Source organism: Entelurus aequoreus, linkage group LG06 (assembly GCF_033978785.1).
Source record: "Entelurus aequoreus isolate RoL-2023_Sb linkage group LG06, RoL_Eaeq_v1.1, whole genome shotgun sequence".
Lineage (NCBI taxonomy): Eukaryota > Metazoa > Chordata > Actinopteri > Syngnathiformes > Syngnathidae > Entelurus > Entelurus aequoreus.
The window spans coordinates 2,440,018-2,458,208 of NC_084736.1; the positions used below are offsets into that span (position 1 = coordinate 2,440,018).

Sequence of the window (18,191 nt, forward strand, 5' to 3'; positions counted from 1 at the left end):
TAGTATGTTCAACATTTTATTGAAGGACTAAATGACAATAATAAACATATGTTTCATGTACACTAACATTTGTTGTTACAATAAAGACAATAATGACATTTTTTGTGGTCCCCTTTATTTAGAAAAGTATCGAAATACATTTTGGTACCGGTACCAAAATATTGGTAAGGGGACAACACCACCCTGTAGTAATCACTAAGGCTTTTTTTGTGCTAATTACCAAACCATGAAGTGGTGATAACCTCCTTGGCGGAAGTTGAAAAGACAACAACAACAACAACATGGAGTGATTTCCATCGTCCTGAGCATGCAGCCGCCCTCGAGGTCAGCGCCCTATGAGGGTCTGCCCAGAAATAGGTCACTTGCCACACATGATGTCTCGGGGCAGGGGGATGCATTATAGATGAGTCCAAACAGCATGTCTAACTGAGCGCTGAGAGGTGGGCGCACCACCACCACCACCACCACCACCACCACCACCACCTCAGGAAGGGCATGCTGGGATGTCGTTAAGTAAACACACAATCACGGGACTTCTCTCATGGATGATTTTCAGGAGGGGTTTTCTAATTTGTTATTCCTACGTCTGCACCTGACTGCCCCCACCCCACCCCACCCCACCCCACCCCACCCCGTGCCCCCAGATTGTGGCCATCTGCCTCGCACGCCACATCTCTTGCTAACATCTCCAGGCTTTTGTTTGATGTGCCATTCACTTTTTTCCCCTTTATAACAAAAATAGTATTTGGTGGTTTTGGTGGAAGATGCAGTAATGGAGTGGGGTGGGGTGGGGGGGGGGACACACACAAGTGCTGCACCCATCTGTTCTGCCAGTGCAGGTGGAGTCCTATTCAGTGTGTGTGTGAAGAGGTAGGGGGGTGGGAAGAAAGGAAGAAGAAGCAGGGAGTGATGGAGGAGGAGAGGAGAGGGGTGGGGTGCTGATCTCTTCCCTGAAGGGGATAATGGCTGAGGAGCACATTGCAATGGCCGCCATGTACAATTAGCCAATCAGCAGCCGGCAGGAGCGGGCATAAAAGAAGAAGATTGCAGCAGAGGCGCAGAAGGCGACTTGAGCAAGGCATTGCATGCACGCTCAACACAACCAATAACAAGCAAAAACAGGGTGAAAAAAAGCAAAAGCTTGGCAGTAGCAGACCAACCAGAAGACGAGCCCTCCTCCTCCTCCTCCTCCTCCTCCTCCTCCTCCTCCCATCCTTGGACACACCCTGCTTCTCTCTCTCTACTATTTGTCATTGCCGCCGTCGCCCACGCCGTTTGGACGGAGAGCTCTTCCTCCTCCATCGTCCTGCAGAAAGCCGCCCGTCTCCTCCCTTCCTCATTTCCACCCTATAGGAGGACCCTAAACCATCTCCAGCAGGCTGAGACCCGCTTCAAAGGCCAAGCTTATTCTTTTTTATCTTTTTTTTTTTTTTTTCCTCCTTTTTCATTTTGGAACTCCGAGGGAAACAAAAAAGGGGTGCGACGACAGCGCCGAAGCTTGGTGAAGCTTTCGAGATCAACACGCCGAAGAGGGAGCTAGTTTTCCTATCCAGTGTACTACAAGAATGGTTACTGTACGTATGACCTCTCCTTTATTCCTCTCTACGTCCGCTTGGCGTCAAAATGCCACACCGTCAGGATGTTGTGTAGTTCAAATAAACCCGCATGGTGGTGTCATCTTGACGGATGCTTCCATTTTATATTCCCTCCTTGTCGCATCCATCCATCTTTGTGGAGTTGGTTTGTAAAAGGAGGGGAAGAAAATGGGGGTTGGTCGTCTTGGCCACCTCACAAGGATGCGGGAGACAAAACACGAGGCTGCTCCACCCATCCAGCGAGGATGGGGGAAAAAAGGTCAAGTCACTTCATTTTGAGGGAGGAGAGACAGTACGCATCTTCTTTTTTTCCTTTAAAAAGGATTGCAAATAATGACGCACGCGCAACAGGACGCACATGCATCTCCGACACGGGGCGGCCATGCTTGGCGAGAAAATGGAGACATGCAGGAGGAGGGTGGGGACAATAAATTGGCTCATGGCCGCCGCTTCTTGTTGGGCGTGTCTCGGATGGACGCCAGGGGCCTTTTGGAGCACGCCGCACTGTCGGACAAAATATCATCCATTTCTAAGAAAAACATTCTCCTGCTAAGTGTTAGAAATAATACAACGACAAGTGGAGTCATTCTCCTTCTTTAGCTGTCAAACCTTGTGTGTCCTGTAGCCCCCCCCCCCTCACCCCCCCTCTTTACACACGCATGGGCCGCAGCCAACACCGTACCGCAGTGGCAGGCGAATAAAAAAAACAAAAAGCGTTGAGTCAGACAACCTTCCCGAGGCTCTTACACAATTCCAAGGACAAGGACGAGCTGAGGCCAGCGTGGCAGTAAACCAGCCATTGAATTGACAAACAATCAAATATATATTCATTTTTTTACTACATTTTCAAGTGTCTTTATTGTTATTTCCCTATGCAATGAAGAGTATGTAAAAAAACAACAACAAAATGTCATTTTGGCTGCTGATTATTGTACAATTAACTCAAAAATTAACCATTTGTTTTACTTAGATGCTTTTGACTGTATAAGAGTCATTGTCCTGAGCAAGCGTGCACACGCACAAAGCGCCAGTGTGCGCATTAATATTCATAGTGCTGCCATAGCCCTGTGCTGGAGGGAGAGAAGAAGAGGAACGGGTGGCTCTTTTGTTTGGGCCTGTCAATACGTTTATTCAGCAGAAAGACAAGCCACGCTGCTGAATGCCTGCAGAGCTTGGAAGCAGGTATATGAATGGGGGAGGAGGGGGAGGAGGAGTGGGGGGGGGGGGGGGGGGGGGTTGGATTGGCGACATTTAAATATGTTGACTTTCATTTCATACAAAAAACAAAAAGTGAAAAAGGCGAGAGGGACAATGCAAGAGGAGGTTGGGAGATTGCCACTCCCTATTTTCAGCACTCTGGCCAGCGCTCAGACATCTTTAGTGCTGAATTTACTTGGCTTTTTTGTCTTTTTTTTAACTGATCGATGTGACTTCTGTTTTTTTTTTTAAAATACAGCTGCCACAATAATCCCTTAAACTGCGGCGAGTGTGCCTAATGCCCTTTGTTTGGGATAATCCTGTAATCTGTGCTATTTAGATGGCTCATTTACACTCGGCGGCCGAGCAGGTTGGAAAAAAAGGGGATTGTTTGATATCATAAAGTGCTGTGCTTCTCTGAAGAGGGGATGCTCCATGGTGGCAAGGTCACATTCTTGCACTTTTATGATTGAATTTGGAGGAAAATAATATATATGGTGAATATAGATGTACACATTCTCAATTTAATGTACACATTTTAGGGAATTTCTCTACAAGCTATTTGTTTTCATTCCAGATTTTTTTTTTTTTTTTGTGGTGTCACGTTGGATTTAGTCTTCTCACGTCCATGTAGATTGTCATAACGTGCGATGACTTCGAGTGAGTGTACATCACATAGCCTGCAGTGCTGCGCTGCATTTGGAGCAGAAATGAATTGGCGGGGCTGTTTACATGCACTCAAAGGAAAGGCAAAGCAGAAACAAAAACATGTTAGCCACGTAGCAACTCTCTTTCTCTCATTTTGTTTGAATGAGAGATTTGATTTGATTACGATAAAGGAGTGTCGGACGCATGTGAGCTGGTTTGCGTGCCAGTCTGGCTTGTTGTGCTGGAGGAGAGGCTGGCCTCGTGTTCGCGTGCGAGTCCGGGCCCGTGTGTAGGCCATGTAGCTGATGCGCTACATGAAATATTAAGGGAGATCTCGCAGAACCCCAAAATAGAAGGAAAGAAAAGGAGTCAGGAAGGCAGGCCACACGGTGCTAGCATAACAAACACAAGTGATCACTTATTAGACAGCTAATGGTGCTTATTTTGGATTATTTATGCATTTAGAAGATTTTTGACACCTAATAGATGAAATAATCCCCCACAATGAACATTTGACGGGAGTTATATAATTTTACCGCCGAATATTGTGCTTCCCCGCCCTCGCTTGAAATGCTTTTGTCATATTTGGGACACACGCAGTTGCTCATACTGTTAGTAGGCCGTGTCACGTCACATACCAACGCACAAGCGTGTCTTTTCTAATTAACGGCAGCGTGACATCCAGTGGGCATCCTGTCTCGACGTGACGGATTGATTGAAGGCTTTTATTTTTAGCTCCCGTTTGATGTTTTTCCACAGTTGTACATAAGGCCCGGCAGTAATAAGAAGCCGGCAGGAGGCGCACGGCAAGCTTTAAAGAGTTAAGAGCCATGCAGAGCCATTAGACACAATGCAGTCTTTGAGGGGCTGTTGCCCGGGCAACCCGAGGGGAGGTGAGGCTGGGAGGAAGACTGCAGGTTGCAGAGACGAGGGGAAGAGGCAGGTTAGGCGCCGCTATTCATAGAAGAAAAACTCTCCTTTTCATCAGCATGTGTAGTCCGAATAATAAGTGAGTTTATATGTGAGAGTGTTGCTGCAAAGTAGGATGACACTTCAGCCTGATAGGAAATGTAACAAGACAAAAAAAAAGGAAATGTCTGACCAGCCAGCCGTTACTTGAGGAATCCCTCCATTTTCTACCGTTTGTCCCTTTCGGGGTGGCGGGGGGTGCTGGAGCCTACCTCAGCTGCTGCTTGAGAAATCCCTGCTGAGCAAATGAGGCGACAAGATGGGGCGCGTTACACAAAGAAAAAGCATATGAACATTTTTCATTGAGTGATGTAATTGTCTTTGACCCTGCGAGAGGAGAGGGGGATGGGGAGAGAAGGGGAAAAGGGACTGTGACATCTGCAGGACCAGAGGCAGAGGAAGAGAGGCGGGGGTGGGGGGGGATGGAAGGATATTCAATCAGCTCTCGCATCCATCTCCATTTTAGCAATGCTGATTCCTGACCTTTCCCGTCAGACAAGGCCCAAAGAGCGCCTGTCCTTTTCTTTCCTGACGCCGCCGTCTCCCTCAGCAGATAATCAGCACCATGGAAACCCAGGTGTCCAACGGTCCCAGCGGAACCAGCCTGCCCAACGGCCCCGTCATCAGCACCAACGGCGCCACGGACGACAGCAAAACCAACCTGATTGTCAACTACCTGCCTCAGAACATGACGCAGGAGGAGTTCAAGAGCCTCTTCGGCAGCATCGGGGAGATCGAGTCGTGCAAGCTGGTCAGGGACAAGATCACGGGTAAGGGAATGTGCACCCACTCGGGTTCTGGAACAGGAATCACAGCTTCTGCCCTCTTTTCGCAGGTCAGAGTCTGGGCTACGGCTTCGTCAACTACGTGGATCCAAACGACGCGGACAAGGCCATCAACACGCTGAATGGGCTCAAACTGCAAACTAAAACAATCAAGGTGAGAAGAAGGAGACAAGAGAGGAAGTGGACATTTTGTCAAGAGCGACAGACGTGGCAGAAGGGAAGGGGAGGAGGAGGCAGAAGGCAGCGGCGAGGAGAACAAAGAAAGGGGTGAAAAGCGGAGGTCAGAAAGCACGCGGGGGTTATTGTGATGGAAATGTAATTAGGGAGGCCTGCTTGTGCTGCGCCCAGAGTTCAAGCCAGGTTACCCCTGCCCCCATCTGCCTCCGATCGGGGCTAATTAGGAGCTCTTCTTTGTGCCCAAATCAGATGAAAGAGTGAGGGAGGAGAGCACATCCTGTCTCAAAGTAGATGAGTGGGAAAAGTGTGGCGCCGCAAAGAAATGGAATCTCCCGCAGAGCAGAGCAGGTGATGGTCCGCCAGCTGCCCGCTGACGAGGCGCTCATTCTGACTTGTGACTGCAGACATGTAGACTGGGCTGTGAGGACCAGGTCTACGTACGCTCCTTCACCAATTCTGAAAAGGGTCACAGTTTGACAAGCCCTACTCTTGTTTCCCGGGCGGCACGGAGCTCAGGTTGGCTTGAAATTTCTCAGTCTTTAACCGGACCAGCGCCATATTTGGCACACACACACGTTGAGGGGACTGACACGCACATGTGAGCAAGGTTGCTTGGAAAACATGGCTGCCATACAAAAACATATCCTGAAAGGAGGCACAGACTAAATGTGCTCAAGTCATCAATCATTTACAGGTGTGTACCATCAAAAACCACAAGCCCCGCCCACCCCACACACACACACTTGCTATGTTTACATGACCTCAAATATTACTTGGATTCAGTTGAAACCGGCTTTTTAAAACACATGCAGAATCCTTCATTATTGACTTTTTAAATATCTAGATAAGATTGTTTTGAAAAAGAACAAACAAAGCCAGAAAAAGCAACTTAAAGTGTGCAGAATATGAAGTTATTTAATAATGTAACATGTCATTATTCACAAATCTGTCACATTTCTCCTCACTTCAGAGAGTATCTGATACACTTGGATTATCATTTATCAGCGATATGAATTATTATAATACATCTTTTTTTATTTTATTATATTACTATTAGTGCATCTATTGGGATATAAGTCTCCTATATTTAAAACTAGGGATGTCCGATAATGGCTTTTTGCCGATATCCGATATTCCGATATTGTCCAACTCTTTAATTACCGATACCGATATCAACCGATAACGATATCATGCAGTCGTGGAATTAACACATTATTATGCCTAATTTGAACAACCAGGTATGGTGAAGATAAGGTACTTTTGAAAAAAAATAAAAAAATAAGATAACTAAATTAAAAACATTTTCTTGAATAAAAAAGAAAGTAAAACAATATAAAAACAGTTACATAGAAACTAGTAATTAATGAAAATGAGTAAAATTAACTGTTAAAGGTTAGTACTATTAGTGGAGCAGCAGCACACACAATCATGTGTGCTTACGGACTGTATCCCTTGCAGACTGTATTGATATATATTGATATATAATGTAGGAAGCAGAATATTGATAACAGAAAGAAATGGGGGGAGGGAGGTTTTTTGGGTTGGTGCACTAATTGTAAGTGTATCTTGTGTTTTTTATGTTGATTTAATAAAAAATAAAAAAAAAACACACAAAAAAAACCCGATACAGATAATAAAAAAAACGATACCGATAATTTCCGATATTACATTTTAACGCATTTATCGGCATCCCTATTTAAAACCCAATGACACCTGTGTTCCTAACTCTGATCAAGGGTCTTTGAATGCACCAAAGTTCTGGGCAATGAGATGCAAAAGTGAAACTTACACAGAACTTTCTCCTACAATATGCTGCCACGTAGATGTGACTTTTATTCTGGCACTTCATCCTTGTTCCAAGATGCTTGAAGGTGAGCTATGAAGTTGTTTTGAGTGATGTCTTTGAGTGTAGTGTTGGAAGCTAGCTTTGCACTATCCGGCTGGAACAAAGCATTTCATAATGTTGATAGGGGATATAGCTTTTCTTAATTTGATTGAACCAACCTTATCATTGAATTTTCACAATATTTATGTCTTTTTTTAATATATATATATATATATATATATATATATATATATATATATATATATATATATACTAGCATTTCTTCCAAAGCATTTTAAGCACAACCAATAGGGCATCACAAATGTCATGTAAAAGTCTGATGAAAACACTATCAAGTCCTATAAGGAAGCATTATGATATACTGTATTACATATTTTTGGGGCTAAAAGGACAGTTTTTACAAATGCATGGTGGCCTGCATCCAATGACCTTTGGAGTTATATTTGGCTCACAGGCCGTAGTTTGCACACAAAGACAGCAGTGTGGAAGTGGGGGTGTACTTTTTTATGATATTTAAATAAGTAATGAATTAAAATACATTTAAAAATACCTATCATCAAAATAGCCGTGAAAGTTCAAGAATAATGTGGCTTGAATGAAATCAAATGTTAGGACTATACCCTAATAAAAACACAAAATGCTTTGTTCCACCTGGCTAGCGACAAACCTGACTTCAAACACTTAAATCTGCACAAACGTCCTAAAGCCAACAAAGCTCTCACCTTTAAGCATTCACACAAAGCACCAGCATTTTAGAATTGGCAGAAAAAAGGAATAGTAGCAAGGTAAAAATAGAATAACTATTGGTGGCAGCATAAGAGAAAGTCATGTTTAACTTTCACTTTCGCATCTCATTGGCAACAACTGTGGTGCGTTCAAAGACCCTCCACACAAGTTACAGACAGAGGAGTCACTAGTTGGGAGATGCAATAATAATAATAATCATAATGTGTTGTCATGGTTCATTCAGTGTAGGAAAGGTCTTTATTGTCATTGCACAAGTACAACGAAACTATGTTTTAGCACAGACCCGTTCCAAGATTAGACAAACAAACAGTGTACAGGGTTACAGAACAGGAACGCTGTAAAAGGTGGGAAAAAGGTAAAACGCTGGGGAAGACGAGGAGTAAAAAAATACAATCTAGACTGGGCTCCTAAAGTGGCCTAGTCTGGAGAGGGTAAAAACCTCCATGCCATGCACACATAAACACGTTACATATAATCACGACAACTCGCAACAGAGGGGGGGGGGGGGGGGGGTTGGGACCCTGGAGGTCGACTGCTGCTATGAAGCGCTGCCAGCCGTCCATCACCCACGTGTATCAACTAATCTCTACTTGACACATTCATAATCATATTTAAATCAAAACCAAAATATTTAGGGGGATGTACAGTATCTAGAAAATGTTCTAGATTTGTTAATGTCATCTTTAAAAGGTGGTCAAAAACCTAATGAAGGTATTTGTAAGTGTTTTAAAAAGCTGGTTTTAACAAGATCTAGCATTAATTGGTAAAAATATCAACTGTGTGTGTATGGGGCGGCAATGTTGGGTTTAGTGTGGGCTTTTGTATTGCCCCTGCACGAGGAGCACTACTTTGATAATACCATGCTTGTATTTACTACAAACATGCTAGGAGCATGGGCTTTGCTCCAGTTCTGAATAGACGCCGGGCGAGGCCTTGGACTAGGGGGCGTGAGGGGAGCATGTGGAGGGGTGGAAGGGGGTCGAGCTGACAGGATTAGAGGCCATATGGGATTCAGGCACCATCTGTAGTGTGGGAGAGGCAAGGAGAGGGTTAATTATAGGGCAGCCTTTGCTCCCCTAATGTAAAGAGTCCCCCCGCCTCCTCTCTGGGACCCCCTAATCACTGTGCAGCACAACCCTCCTGCACAATGGACGTGTTTGGTGACCACCTTTATTCAAGATATCACACATGAAAAGTGGTGAATGTCCACAGACATTTCAGCCAGTCCTGTCAATCGGGAGAGAGTGTGTGTGTGTGCGTGTGTGTGTGTGTGTGTGTGTTTAAAGGCTTGTCAAGGATGCTGCGGTCTTGTGATGTGATGATTTACGCCGTTTGCAAGTCGGGCTGTCTCCCCACACCCACCCCGGGAGGACTGAGACAAAGGAAAAGAGGCAGGGCCAGTGAAGGCAGCCTATCTCAGACAACACACACACTGTCTCTCCGTCGCACACAACAACATATTGTTTCATGTTCCTCTGCTTACGAGAGGAGAGCAACATAAGAAGCACAGATGCAACCACCACTAATGAGTGGGAAAACACAAACACTTACGCTTTATCGTTGTGTTGTTGGAAAACAAAATGGGCCATGTTGGAGCCGACTGATTCAATTGGCAGTCGTCTTTGCTGGAAAAGACACTAAATGAAGCAGTGGTATTTCAGGGTGTAACGGTACGCTTTGGGTTCATGCTAAGCTTTAATGATTTTTCAAAAAACAGAAGGTAATTCTCCCCAAAAAAAGAAAAACTACCTTGCGTATTATTCTGCAGAATGGACTGCCCCAACAAATAAGCCACCATGGGGGCAAAGAAAGTTGCGAGTGCCAGCACTTTGACAAACAAGATGAGAAACATTATTAAATGAATGAAATAATAATTACCAAGGTGGCTCTCCCCTCCCCTCCCCTCCCCTCCAGTCCTTCCTCTCCGCTCAATGCCAACAAAAGTCAAGGTGATATAAATGATATAACATTGGCCGACGAGAGAGCTTTCAATACTATCGTTATAATGTGATAATGCATGCTGATGACAGTCTGGCTGTGTCTCGCAAATTTCACAGCGACAAGCTAACAGCCACGTCCTCCACGCAATGTAGCACCCTTGCTAGCGGCTAACGTACCTCCACCGTACAAAGCCACTTTCAAGTCAGTAATCCTCAATAAACTACGTTCCTTACAAGTACTATCACTGGAGGATGAGGAATAGCGCAACATGCTACACACCATAGGAGGATATGCTAACTGCTAAGCTAGAGCTCTTGAAAATAAACAGGGTTGGGTGGATTGGTACAAATATCAGTATATGGTCCAATATATTCTCATATTATCTTTTGCCGTTTTTGTTATTGTTTACAAACTCAGGAAATAAGTCCCTGGAGACAGGAGAGTTTTAAGGGCAAAAACCAAATGATTTAAATCAGAGCCAATATTAGGACATAATATAAACATTGAATTGATATTGTTACACACAATCCAGTGTTTTTGCCTGATTATAAGAGTGGTCCAAAATTCTATCGTTCAATGATGTTGAACACTAGAATGATCAGTATCAGCATTGGTGTGACCAATACTGCCCATGTAACTACTTGGTATCGGATCGATACCTACATTTGTAGTGTTGCCCTAAAGCAGGAGTCACCAACCTTTTTGAAAGCAAGAGCTACTTCTTGGGTAGTGATTAATGCGAAGGGCTACCAGTTGGATACACACTTAGATAAATTGCCAGAAATAGCCAATTTGCTCAATTTACCTTTAACTCTATGTTATTATTAATAATTAATTATATTTACACTTAATTGAACGGTTTAAAAGAGGAGAAAACACGAAAAAAATGACAATTAAATATTGAAACATAGTTTATCTTCAATTTCGACTCTTTAAAATTCAAAATTCAACCGAAAAAAAGAAGAGAAAAACTAGCTAATTTGAATCTTTTTGAAAAAATAAAAAAAATAATTTATGGAACATCATTAGTAATTTTTCCTGATTAAGATTAATTTTAGAATTTTGATGACATGTTTTAAATAGGTTAAAATCCAATCTACACTTTGTTAGAATATATAACAAATTGGACCAAGCTATATTTCTAACAAAGACAAATCATTATTTCTTCTAGATTTTCCAGAACAAAATTTTTAAAAGAAATTCAAAACACTTTCAAATAAGATTTAAATTTGATTCTACAGATTTTCTAAATTTTCCAGAATAATTTTTTTGAATTTTAATCATAATAAGTTTGAAGAAATATTTCACAAATGTTCTTTGTCGAAAAAACAGAAGCTAAAATGAAGAATTAAATTAAAATGTATTTATTATTCTTTACAATAAAAAAAATAAATTTACTTGAACATTGATTTAAATTGTCAGGAAAGAAGAGGAAGGAATTTAAAAGGTAAAAAGGTATATGTGTTTAAAAATCCTAAAATCATTTTTAAGGTTGTATTTTTTCTCTAAAATTGTCTTTCTGAAAGTTATAAGAAGCAAAGTAAAAGAAATTAATGAATTTATTTAAACAAGTGAAGACCAAGTCTTTAAAATATTTTCTTGGAGTTTTGTCTCTCTTAGAATTTAGAATGTCGGGCAAAGCGAGACCAGCTTGCTAGTAAATAAATAAAATGTAAAAAATAGAGGCAGCTCACTGGTAAGTGCTGCTATTTGAGCTATTTTTAGAACAGGCCAGCGGGCTACTCATCTGGTCCTTACGGGCTACCTGGTGCCCACGTTGGTGACCCCTGCCCTAAAGTATCCAAAAAACAAAGAATAAGTGCTTGTTACATTTGAACAGAAGTGTGGATAGACACATGTTACAGCACACAGTAACCAGATATTAAAGGGGAACTGCACTTTTTGGGGGAATTTTGCCAATCATTCACAATCCTTAAGTAAGACAAGAACACCTTTGTCTTTTTGTATGCAGTCGAAATACTAAAAAAAAATGCAACCAAAGTCTGCTTACAATGGAGCCTATGGGAGTGGCTATTTTGCCTAGAACGCTCTTAAAAAAAACATCCAAACACTTCCATTAAGATTTTATATACCTGCTGTAAGTATATATGTCATGTAACGGGCACATTGATAATACCGTTTCATATTTACGTATTTTGATCATTTTAAGCATATTCATTTAAAAACGCATCAAGTTTGCTTTTTTTCCCCACGACATCACTGATCATTACTCACTGCCGACCTTATTAGAGACAACAAACATGATAAAACATCACTTACTGTACAATGTCTGCTGTCATTAGGATGCAGACTGCTAGAACATTGTTCTATTCCTGTTATAGATTAAAAATTACTCAGAATCCTCGCTAAGAACAGGGTGGCAGAATCAAGCGTCTTTTCGTGTCGTTCTCGCCATTTCCAGGTCTAAATTGGCTGTCAAAGTGTACCAAAAATGTCGGATTACATTAAACTTCTAAGGCACACATGCTTGTGATCACGCCGCCGCTATAAATAGTTTGTCTGGGTTAGCACTTATATTAACAATATTACTAGAAGTTGGTTAATATTCAAGTCACGAAATGTAAATTAAGTATTGTTGCTGCTTTTTGGATCTTTTTTTATTGGGTTTTATAGGTGGAATAAAGGACTTCCAATTGGCTCTGCTTTAGCGGACTTTTACATGTTTATTTACGAGTTAGAATGCATTCAAAAATATGTCTGTAATGTCATGTTTTTCATAATGATTGTGAAAGATAGGCAACATTTTCAAAAAATGTATAGTTCCTCTTATAACAGTAAATTAGCAAGTAGAATAGTAATTGTTTGGAGAAAATAATACAAACAGAACTGTCACAATTTGTTACCACATATGTCAGCAGCTAAATTAGGGGCCTTTGTAAACTTTATAGGTTTTGAAATGGTTCTATTATTGTATATGCCAAATATTATATTGTGATATACATTATCAGAGGGGGCTGCACTATATATCACAATATAGATTTTAGGCCAGGGATATTAAGCACATTTATTGGGGGGGGGCAACATTTCCAGAAAGCTAAGGACAAGGGGTCTTCACTATATTAGTCTTATTTTGTATGTTCTGGAGAACCAATGTCCTCTACAGTAGACATTTGATTTTGATGTATTTTGTCAATAGTTACAGGAGCTTTCTGCTATTGTCTGCAAAAAAAGCTAGTCAAAGATCATCTTTATGACAGCACCCTGATGTTTTTTAACAATCTGCTGCAAGAACAGGAGTCTCTCATAAGTTTTTTCAAACTGAAAATAGTTAAATAGCCCAAATTATGAAAAAGAGAGGACCTAAAATGGAACTTTGAGGGACACCCATAGTAAGTTGAACAAATGACTACTGACTGCAACTGAAGTAAACAAGCTCCAGCAACACCTTAGTTACACAAATCACATTACAAAAAAAAATGTGTAAATGCCAAAAAGGAGAAGGCTTAAAGGGGTGACTCACACATTTGGGCCCCAGTGTTCTGTTTGCTATCAAGGTTCAATGTCAAGGCGAGGATCTGCCAAAGTGTTTAGAGCTGTCCAAGTTCCTCTATACAACAGGAACACTCTCGTATTTTTAGGAATTTGCTGTAAAAATGTTTGTCTCACAAGTTTTGAACTGAACTGGCGGGCCGGTATGGTGTCATTCCCGGGCCGGTATGGCCACATCAAGACACCAGTGTATTCCATAATAGCTTCTTTGAAGGAAAATGTAACAACGCAGACAAGTGGAACAATAGAATTTTGAACTGTTTGAATTATTGTTGAATTTTTAGGAAATGAAATACTCATTCATAGTTCCAGCTTGTCGCCCCATTCACCAACTCACTTAAATAACGAAAGAAGGTTTTCAAGCTTTGTTTCCTCTTGGCACAATATTTGTTTACGGTCTAGACCCAAGACAGTATAAATACATGTACCATTACACCCCGGGTAGAATTGTATATTTGTGTTCGATTTCATTCCTTAAGTGGTATAAAAATGAGGCACCAGACTGATGTAATGTCTTGGGGATTTATAGGTATCATACGCCCGACCGAGCTCGGCGTCCATTCGTGACGCAAACCTTTACGTCAGTGGACTCCCCAAAACCATGAGCCAGAAGGACATGGAGCAGCTTTTCTCCCAATACGGTCGCATCATCACATCCCGCATCCTAGTGGACCAAGTTACAGGTATAGCCTTATTGGCTTTTGCAAACATCACGTCTCCTTGGATGACCCTCCTGTCAGACTGGTGCCCATCACTGGCCGCCCTGGATGCCAAGGTAGTAACATTGGCGTGTTGTTCTTATTCGGAGCAGGCATATCACGAGGAGTGGGCTTCATCCGGTTTGACAAGCGAAACGAAGCGGAGGAGGCCATCAAGGGCCTGAACGGACAGAAGCCTCTGGGCGCCGCCGAGCCCATCACTGTCAAGTTCGCCAACAACCCCAGCCAGAAGACGGGCCAGGCTTTGCTGACTCAGCTGTATCAGACGGCTGCTCGCCGCTACACAGGGCCCCTGCACCACCAGACGCAACGATTCAGGTACTGACACTACGAAGGAACTTGCCCGCGGGACCACCACTAACATCAACTGTCTGCTTGAAGGGGAACTTAACTTTATTACGAACTTACGAGGTTTATTCATGAATGAGTCTGACAATGCTAAACGATTTGATAACAATGCCAGCTGTGTCAAAATGTCATAGTTCTACTATGGAAGGGAATATCATTAATGGCTCAACAGTCTCTTACCAACCTCTAACTACACTTTTTAGCTCATAAATCCTCTGGCAGTGTCTAGTGGCACAACACAACTTGTAGACTAAAATTCTGGCGTGTGCATTATCCTTAAAACAATATCTCTTTCTCTGATTTTCTTTGAAACTGCAGCGTGATCCCTTCTCTTGGAAAGGGACCAGATCCAAATAGCAGCTCAAAACCAATGTAAGAGACCAGATTTTTACCATAAAAAACACTTAAGTAACTATAAACCACTGCTGTACATACTGAACCTACAGTAGAAATTTGCTAACACTTCATTGGTATTTCCTATACTGTTTTCACTACAAAATAATATTCTTGGAAAACCACACAGAGATTATTTAAGTGAAGGAGAAGACGGTGTAGGGATGTTGTTCAGTCATTAGATTTAAAGTTAAGGAATAGTTAAGAGGCAAATAAACTCAAGTCAGTTAGCCTGCGTTCACACTTGTAGTCCGCCAGTCTGGTTTGGACCCAAAGTTTTTCAAAAAGATACTTGGTGCGCACTTTGGTGCTATTCCTTTGGCGTTCACACTGGTATTTTTGTCATGGGACCAAAGAGCATGCAGGAAAATGATTTGATTGGGCCATCTTTAGTGACTTACCGTAACTCAAAAATGACTAAGCACAATGTCATGTGATGCATTGAAAAATAAGTTTTACTTTTATATTCTACTACGGTACAATTCATTAATGCTTCTATAGAAAATGGGTGTAAAATTGATCAACCCAACATCAATCAGTTGACTCAGCACCTGGGTTTTATCTACTACGGACATTGGCTCTTTTAGACTTATCACGGCGAGGATACACCATAATAAAAGGTCTGTACAATAAATATATACATGAAGTCTTCACGAATCATGCGTCTTGCTTTGCAGGTTAATGGCACCATTAAGTATATTTTTACCAGCTTAGATTTCACGACATTTTTGAAGAGCGCTGTTGTCACACACGGAGAACAAAGACAAGACATTTTCTCTTACATTCCTGTATATTTTGTGGTCATTCTAACACTGGTCCGTGTCTTTGCTCTGCGTAGCATTCACATTTAGGACCCAGAGAACCAAACCGCACCTTGGTTCACTCGCTTGTTCGGATGATCCCGGTCAAAGCAAACCAGACAAGTGTGAACGCAGTCTTAGTTTTTGGTTGGTGTGGAGCTGCCTTGCAATGAAGGATGCCCTCCAGCTACATGTCAAAAAGTGAACGGCCACCCCTTCCTTGTAGGTCTCCTAACTAACTTCTCCATCCCCCTTCACTCTCCCTCTTGCATTGCAGACTCGACAATTTACTAAACGCCAGCTACGGAGTCAAGAGGTAAATGCCAAAAAAAAAAAAAAAAGTGTACTTTCAAAAGCATCCATGCCTAAAATAAAACCTCAAACAAAGTGCCCGGAATACCATCTGCTGACTTTCTCAAATCAGACTGTTAAAACAGCAACAATAGCCTTCTTATCACAGCAGGGTATTCTGGCATGGCTTTGTTTCAACCTTTTCAGTTTTTCTATCATTTGAAATCGATAGCAATAATTGACTTGATTTATAAACTAACATTGTCCGTTTGAGTTGCTTTAATGTCCCCCTTTTATTCACCACCAGCATGGACATACCAGATTCCGTTTCCGTCTGTTTGCTCCAGTTTTTGTATGATTTGACTCTTAATTTGCTTTTCATCCCTCTCTAGGTTTCTGTGTTTCGTTCACTCCTGTGCTTTCAGTTGAACATTGTGATTCATGTGTGGAATTCTTGCAGACGGGCTTTGGTCAGCAGAGACAATAAGCAGACTGTGTGGGAGTCTTACGTGTCCTCAGGGCACTCAGTGTCATTTTGTATGAAAGCAGGTAGTTTGGAGCTGCTATTGTGCAGCAGCGGAAGAGACGGGGTCCTCGGACTCCTTACCCTAGCTTAACTTCTTCCAGAGCTAGTGTAGAGCACTGAATGTGACGTGGAACTTCAGAATGACACCCATGGTAGCTCTCCCACTCTCTTCCCCAGATTCTCCCCCATCACCATCGACAGCATGACCAGCCTCGCCGGCGTAAACCTGACCGGGCCCACCGGAGCCGGCTGGTGCATCTTCGTGTACAACTTGTCGCCCGAGGCGGACGAGAGCGTCCTGTGGCAGCTCTTTGGGCCTTTTGGCGCTGTCACCAATGTCAAGGTCATCCGTGACTTCACCACCAACAAATGTAAGGGCTTTGGTTTTGTCACCATGACCAACTACGACGAGGCCGCCATGGCGATCGCGAGCCTTAACGGCTACCGCCTGGGGGACCGCGTGCTGCAGGTTTCCTTCAAGACCAGCAAGCAGCACAAGGCCTAAGGGAGGGGCCTGCTGGCGCCAGCACCTTTGACCTGCACAGGGGGGCTAAATGAGCTCCCCGTGCCATCACTCTATTTATGGGCCTGGACTGAGTCTCTCTCTGACGCTTTCTCACACAAATCCACACTATATAATCGCAAAAACACACACATAGTGACACACATGACCAAACAGATCCATAGGCAAGCATCCACAAGTCAGGAGTTTCAAACAAACACAGCAGTGGAGTTTTTCTGTTCTCTTTCCACGACATGCTAGTCCTTCCCTGTCTTTGCCTGGATTGAATTAGACGGGGTACGTAGCTGCTTTGTTGGGTAGGGGAGTAAGAGCGATCTATTTAGGAGACAGTCTAACGAATGTGACAAAGAATGTTCTTTGATTGAATTCAGGCAAATGATGGCAACTGATGAACAAAAAAAAGACCAATAGCGATCAAAAAATTTTCAACGAATATGTGCAATTTACTTCAAAACTTTGACCCCCACATCATCTCTCCCGTTATCTTGCTTTGGAGAGGATGCAGTCACTATTTTTTTTTTTTTTTTTTTACACTCGGGGCATTTTGAAAATCAGTGACTTTTTTTAATATCAAAGAAAATGAAATGAAAAACAGTGTTCTCTTATATACATCTATCAAAATATAACTATATATTCAATATTTAAGGTGGTAATAATAGCCGAATATGTAAGCATTTTCTAAAAACCTTGACTACTGTTTCCTGACGTGCTTTATTGAGGCGGTAAAGGCAGTTTCTCTACCCCTGTGCAAGTTTGTTAGCGCTGACCTAATGTGACAAAGTAAGTGAGCTCATTAATCCGGGAACAAAAATTTGCCTGATAGCCATAAGAATCATACCCCGCCCCCCCCCGGCCCCCAACACTTCCTAACAAAAACAGATCACACAAACAAGAGCAAAAATAAACAAAAACCTATCTTTTCTCGGGCCAGATTAAAGAGAAGCAGACTTTCTGTGAACTTAGAGCTGGGTGGTGACGGCGTACTTTAGGAACGGTCTTGATGGGCTTGACTTTGACAAACTGGAAAACAGCGGGTTTTTGCATCGTTTTGTGAACCTTAATATGGCTTGAAAAAATAGGACTATAACTGCGTATCTGACTAGTGTGAATGCTGCCACACCCAAGAAAAGCCACATGGCCAGGTTGATGTATTGAAAAGATATACTGACCAACGAC

The 18,191-nt window shown here is 42.4% G+C and overlaps 1 protein-coding gene across 14 annotated transcripts; it reads left to right on the forward strand.

Annotated features, from left to right (window-relative positions):
* The first annotated feature begins 1,074 nt into the window (after positions 1 to 1,074).
* Positions 1,075 to 17,875, forward strand: elavl3 (ELAV like neuron-specific RNA binding protein 3). 14 transcript variants are annotated; one of them, XM_062049817.1, is made up of 8 exons: positions 1,075 to 1,574; positions 4,960 to 5,179; positions 5,245 to 5,348; positions 13,945 to 14,098; positions 14,227 to 14,452; positions 14,801 to 14,854; positions 15,953 to 15,991; positions 16,649 to 17,875. In XM_062049817.1, exons 1-8 carry the CDS (start codon positions 1,566 to 1,568, stop codon positions 16,995 to 16,997), a joined length of 1,155 nt encoding a protein of 384 aa, XP_061905801.1. In that variant the 5' UTR covers positions 1,075 to 1,565; the 3' UTR covers positions 16,998 to 17,875. The 14 variants fall into 14 exon arrangements, with proteins under 14 accessions (XP_061905801.1, XP_061905806.1, XP_061905809.1 ...); XM_062049815.1 differs by having other exon boundaries at positions 1,077 to 1,574; positions 14,224 to 14,452; XM_062049818.1 differs by having other exon boundaries at positions 1,078 to 1,574; positions 14,224 to 14,452; positions 16,670 to 17,875.
* The last annotated feature ends 316 nt before the right edge of the window (positions 17,876 to 18,191 follow it).

Coding starts and splice junctions, on each gene's coding strand:
- elavl3 (XM_062049815.1), top strand. Junction 5,180..5,244: donor GGTCAGGGACAAGATCACGG/GTAAGGGAATGT, acceptor CTCTTTTCGCAG/GTCAGAGTCTGGGCTACGGC. Junction 15,992..16,648: donor GCCAGCTACGGAGTCAAGAG/GTAAATGCCAAA, acceptor CACCCATGGTAG/CTCTCCCACTCTCTTCCCCA.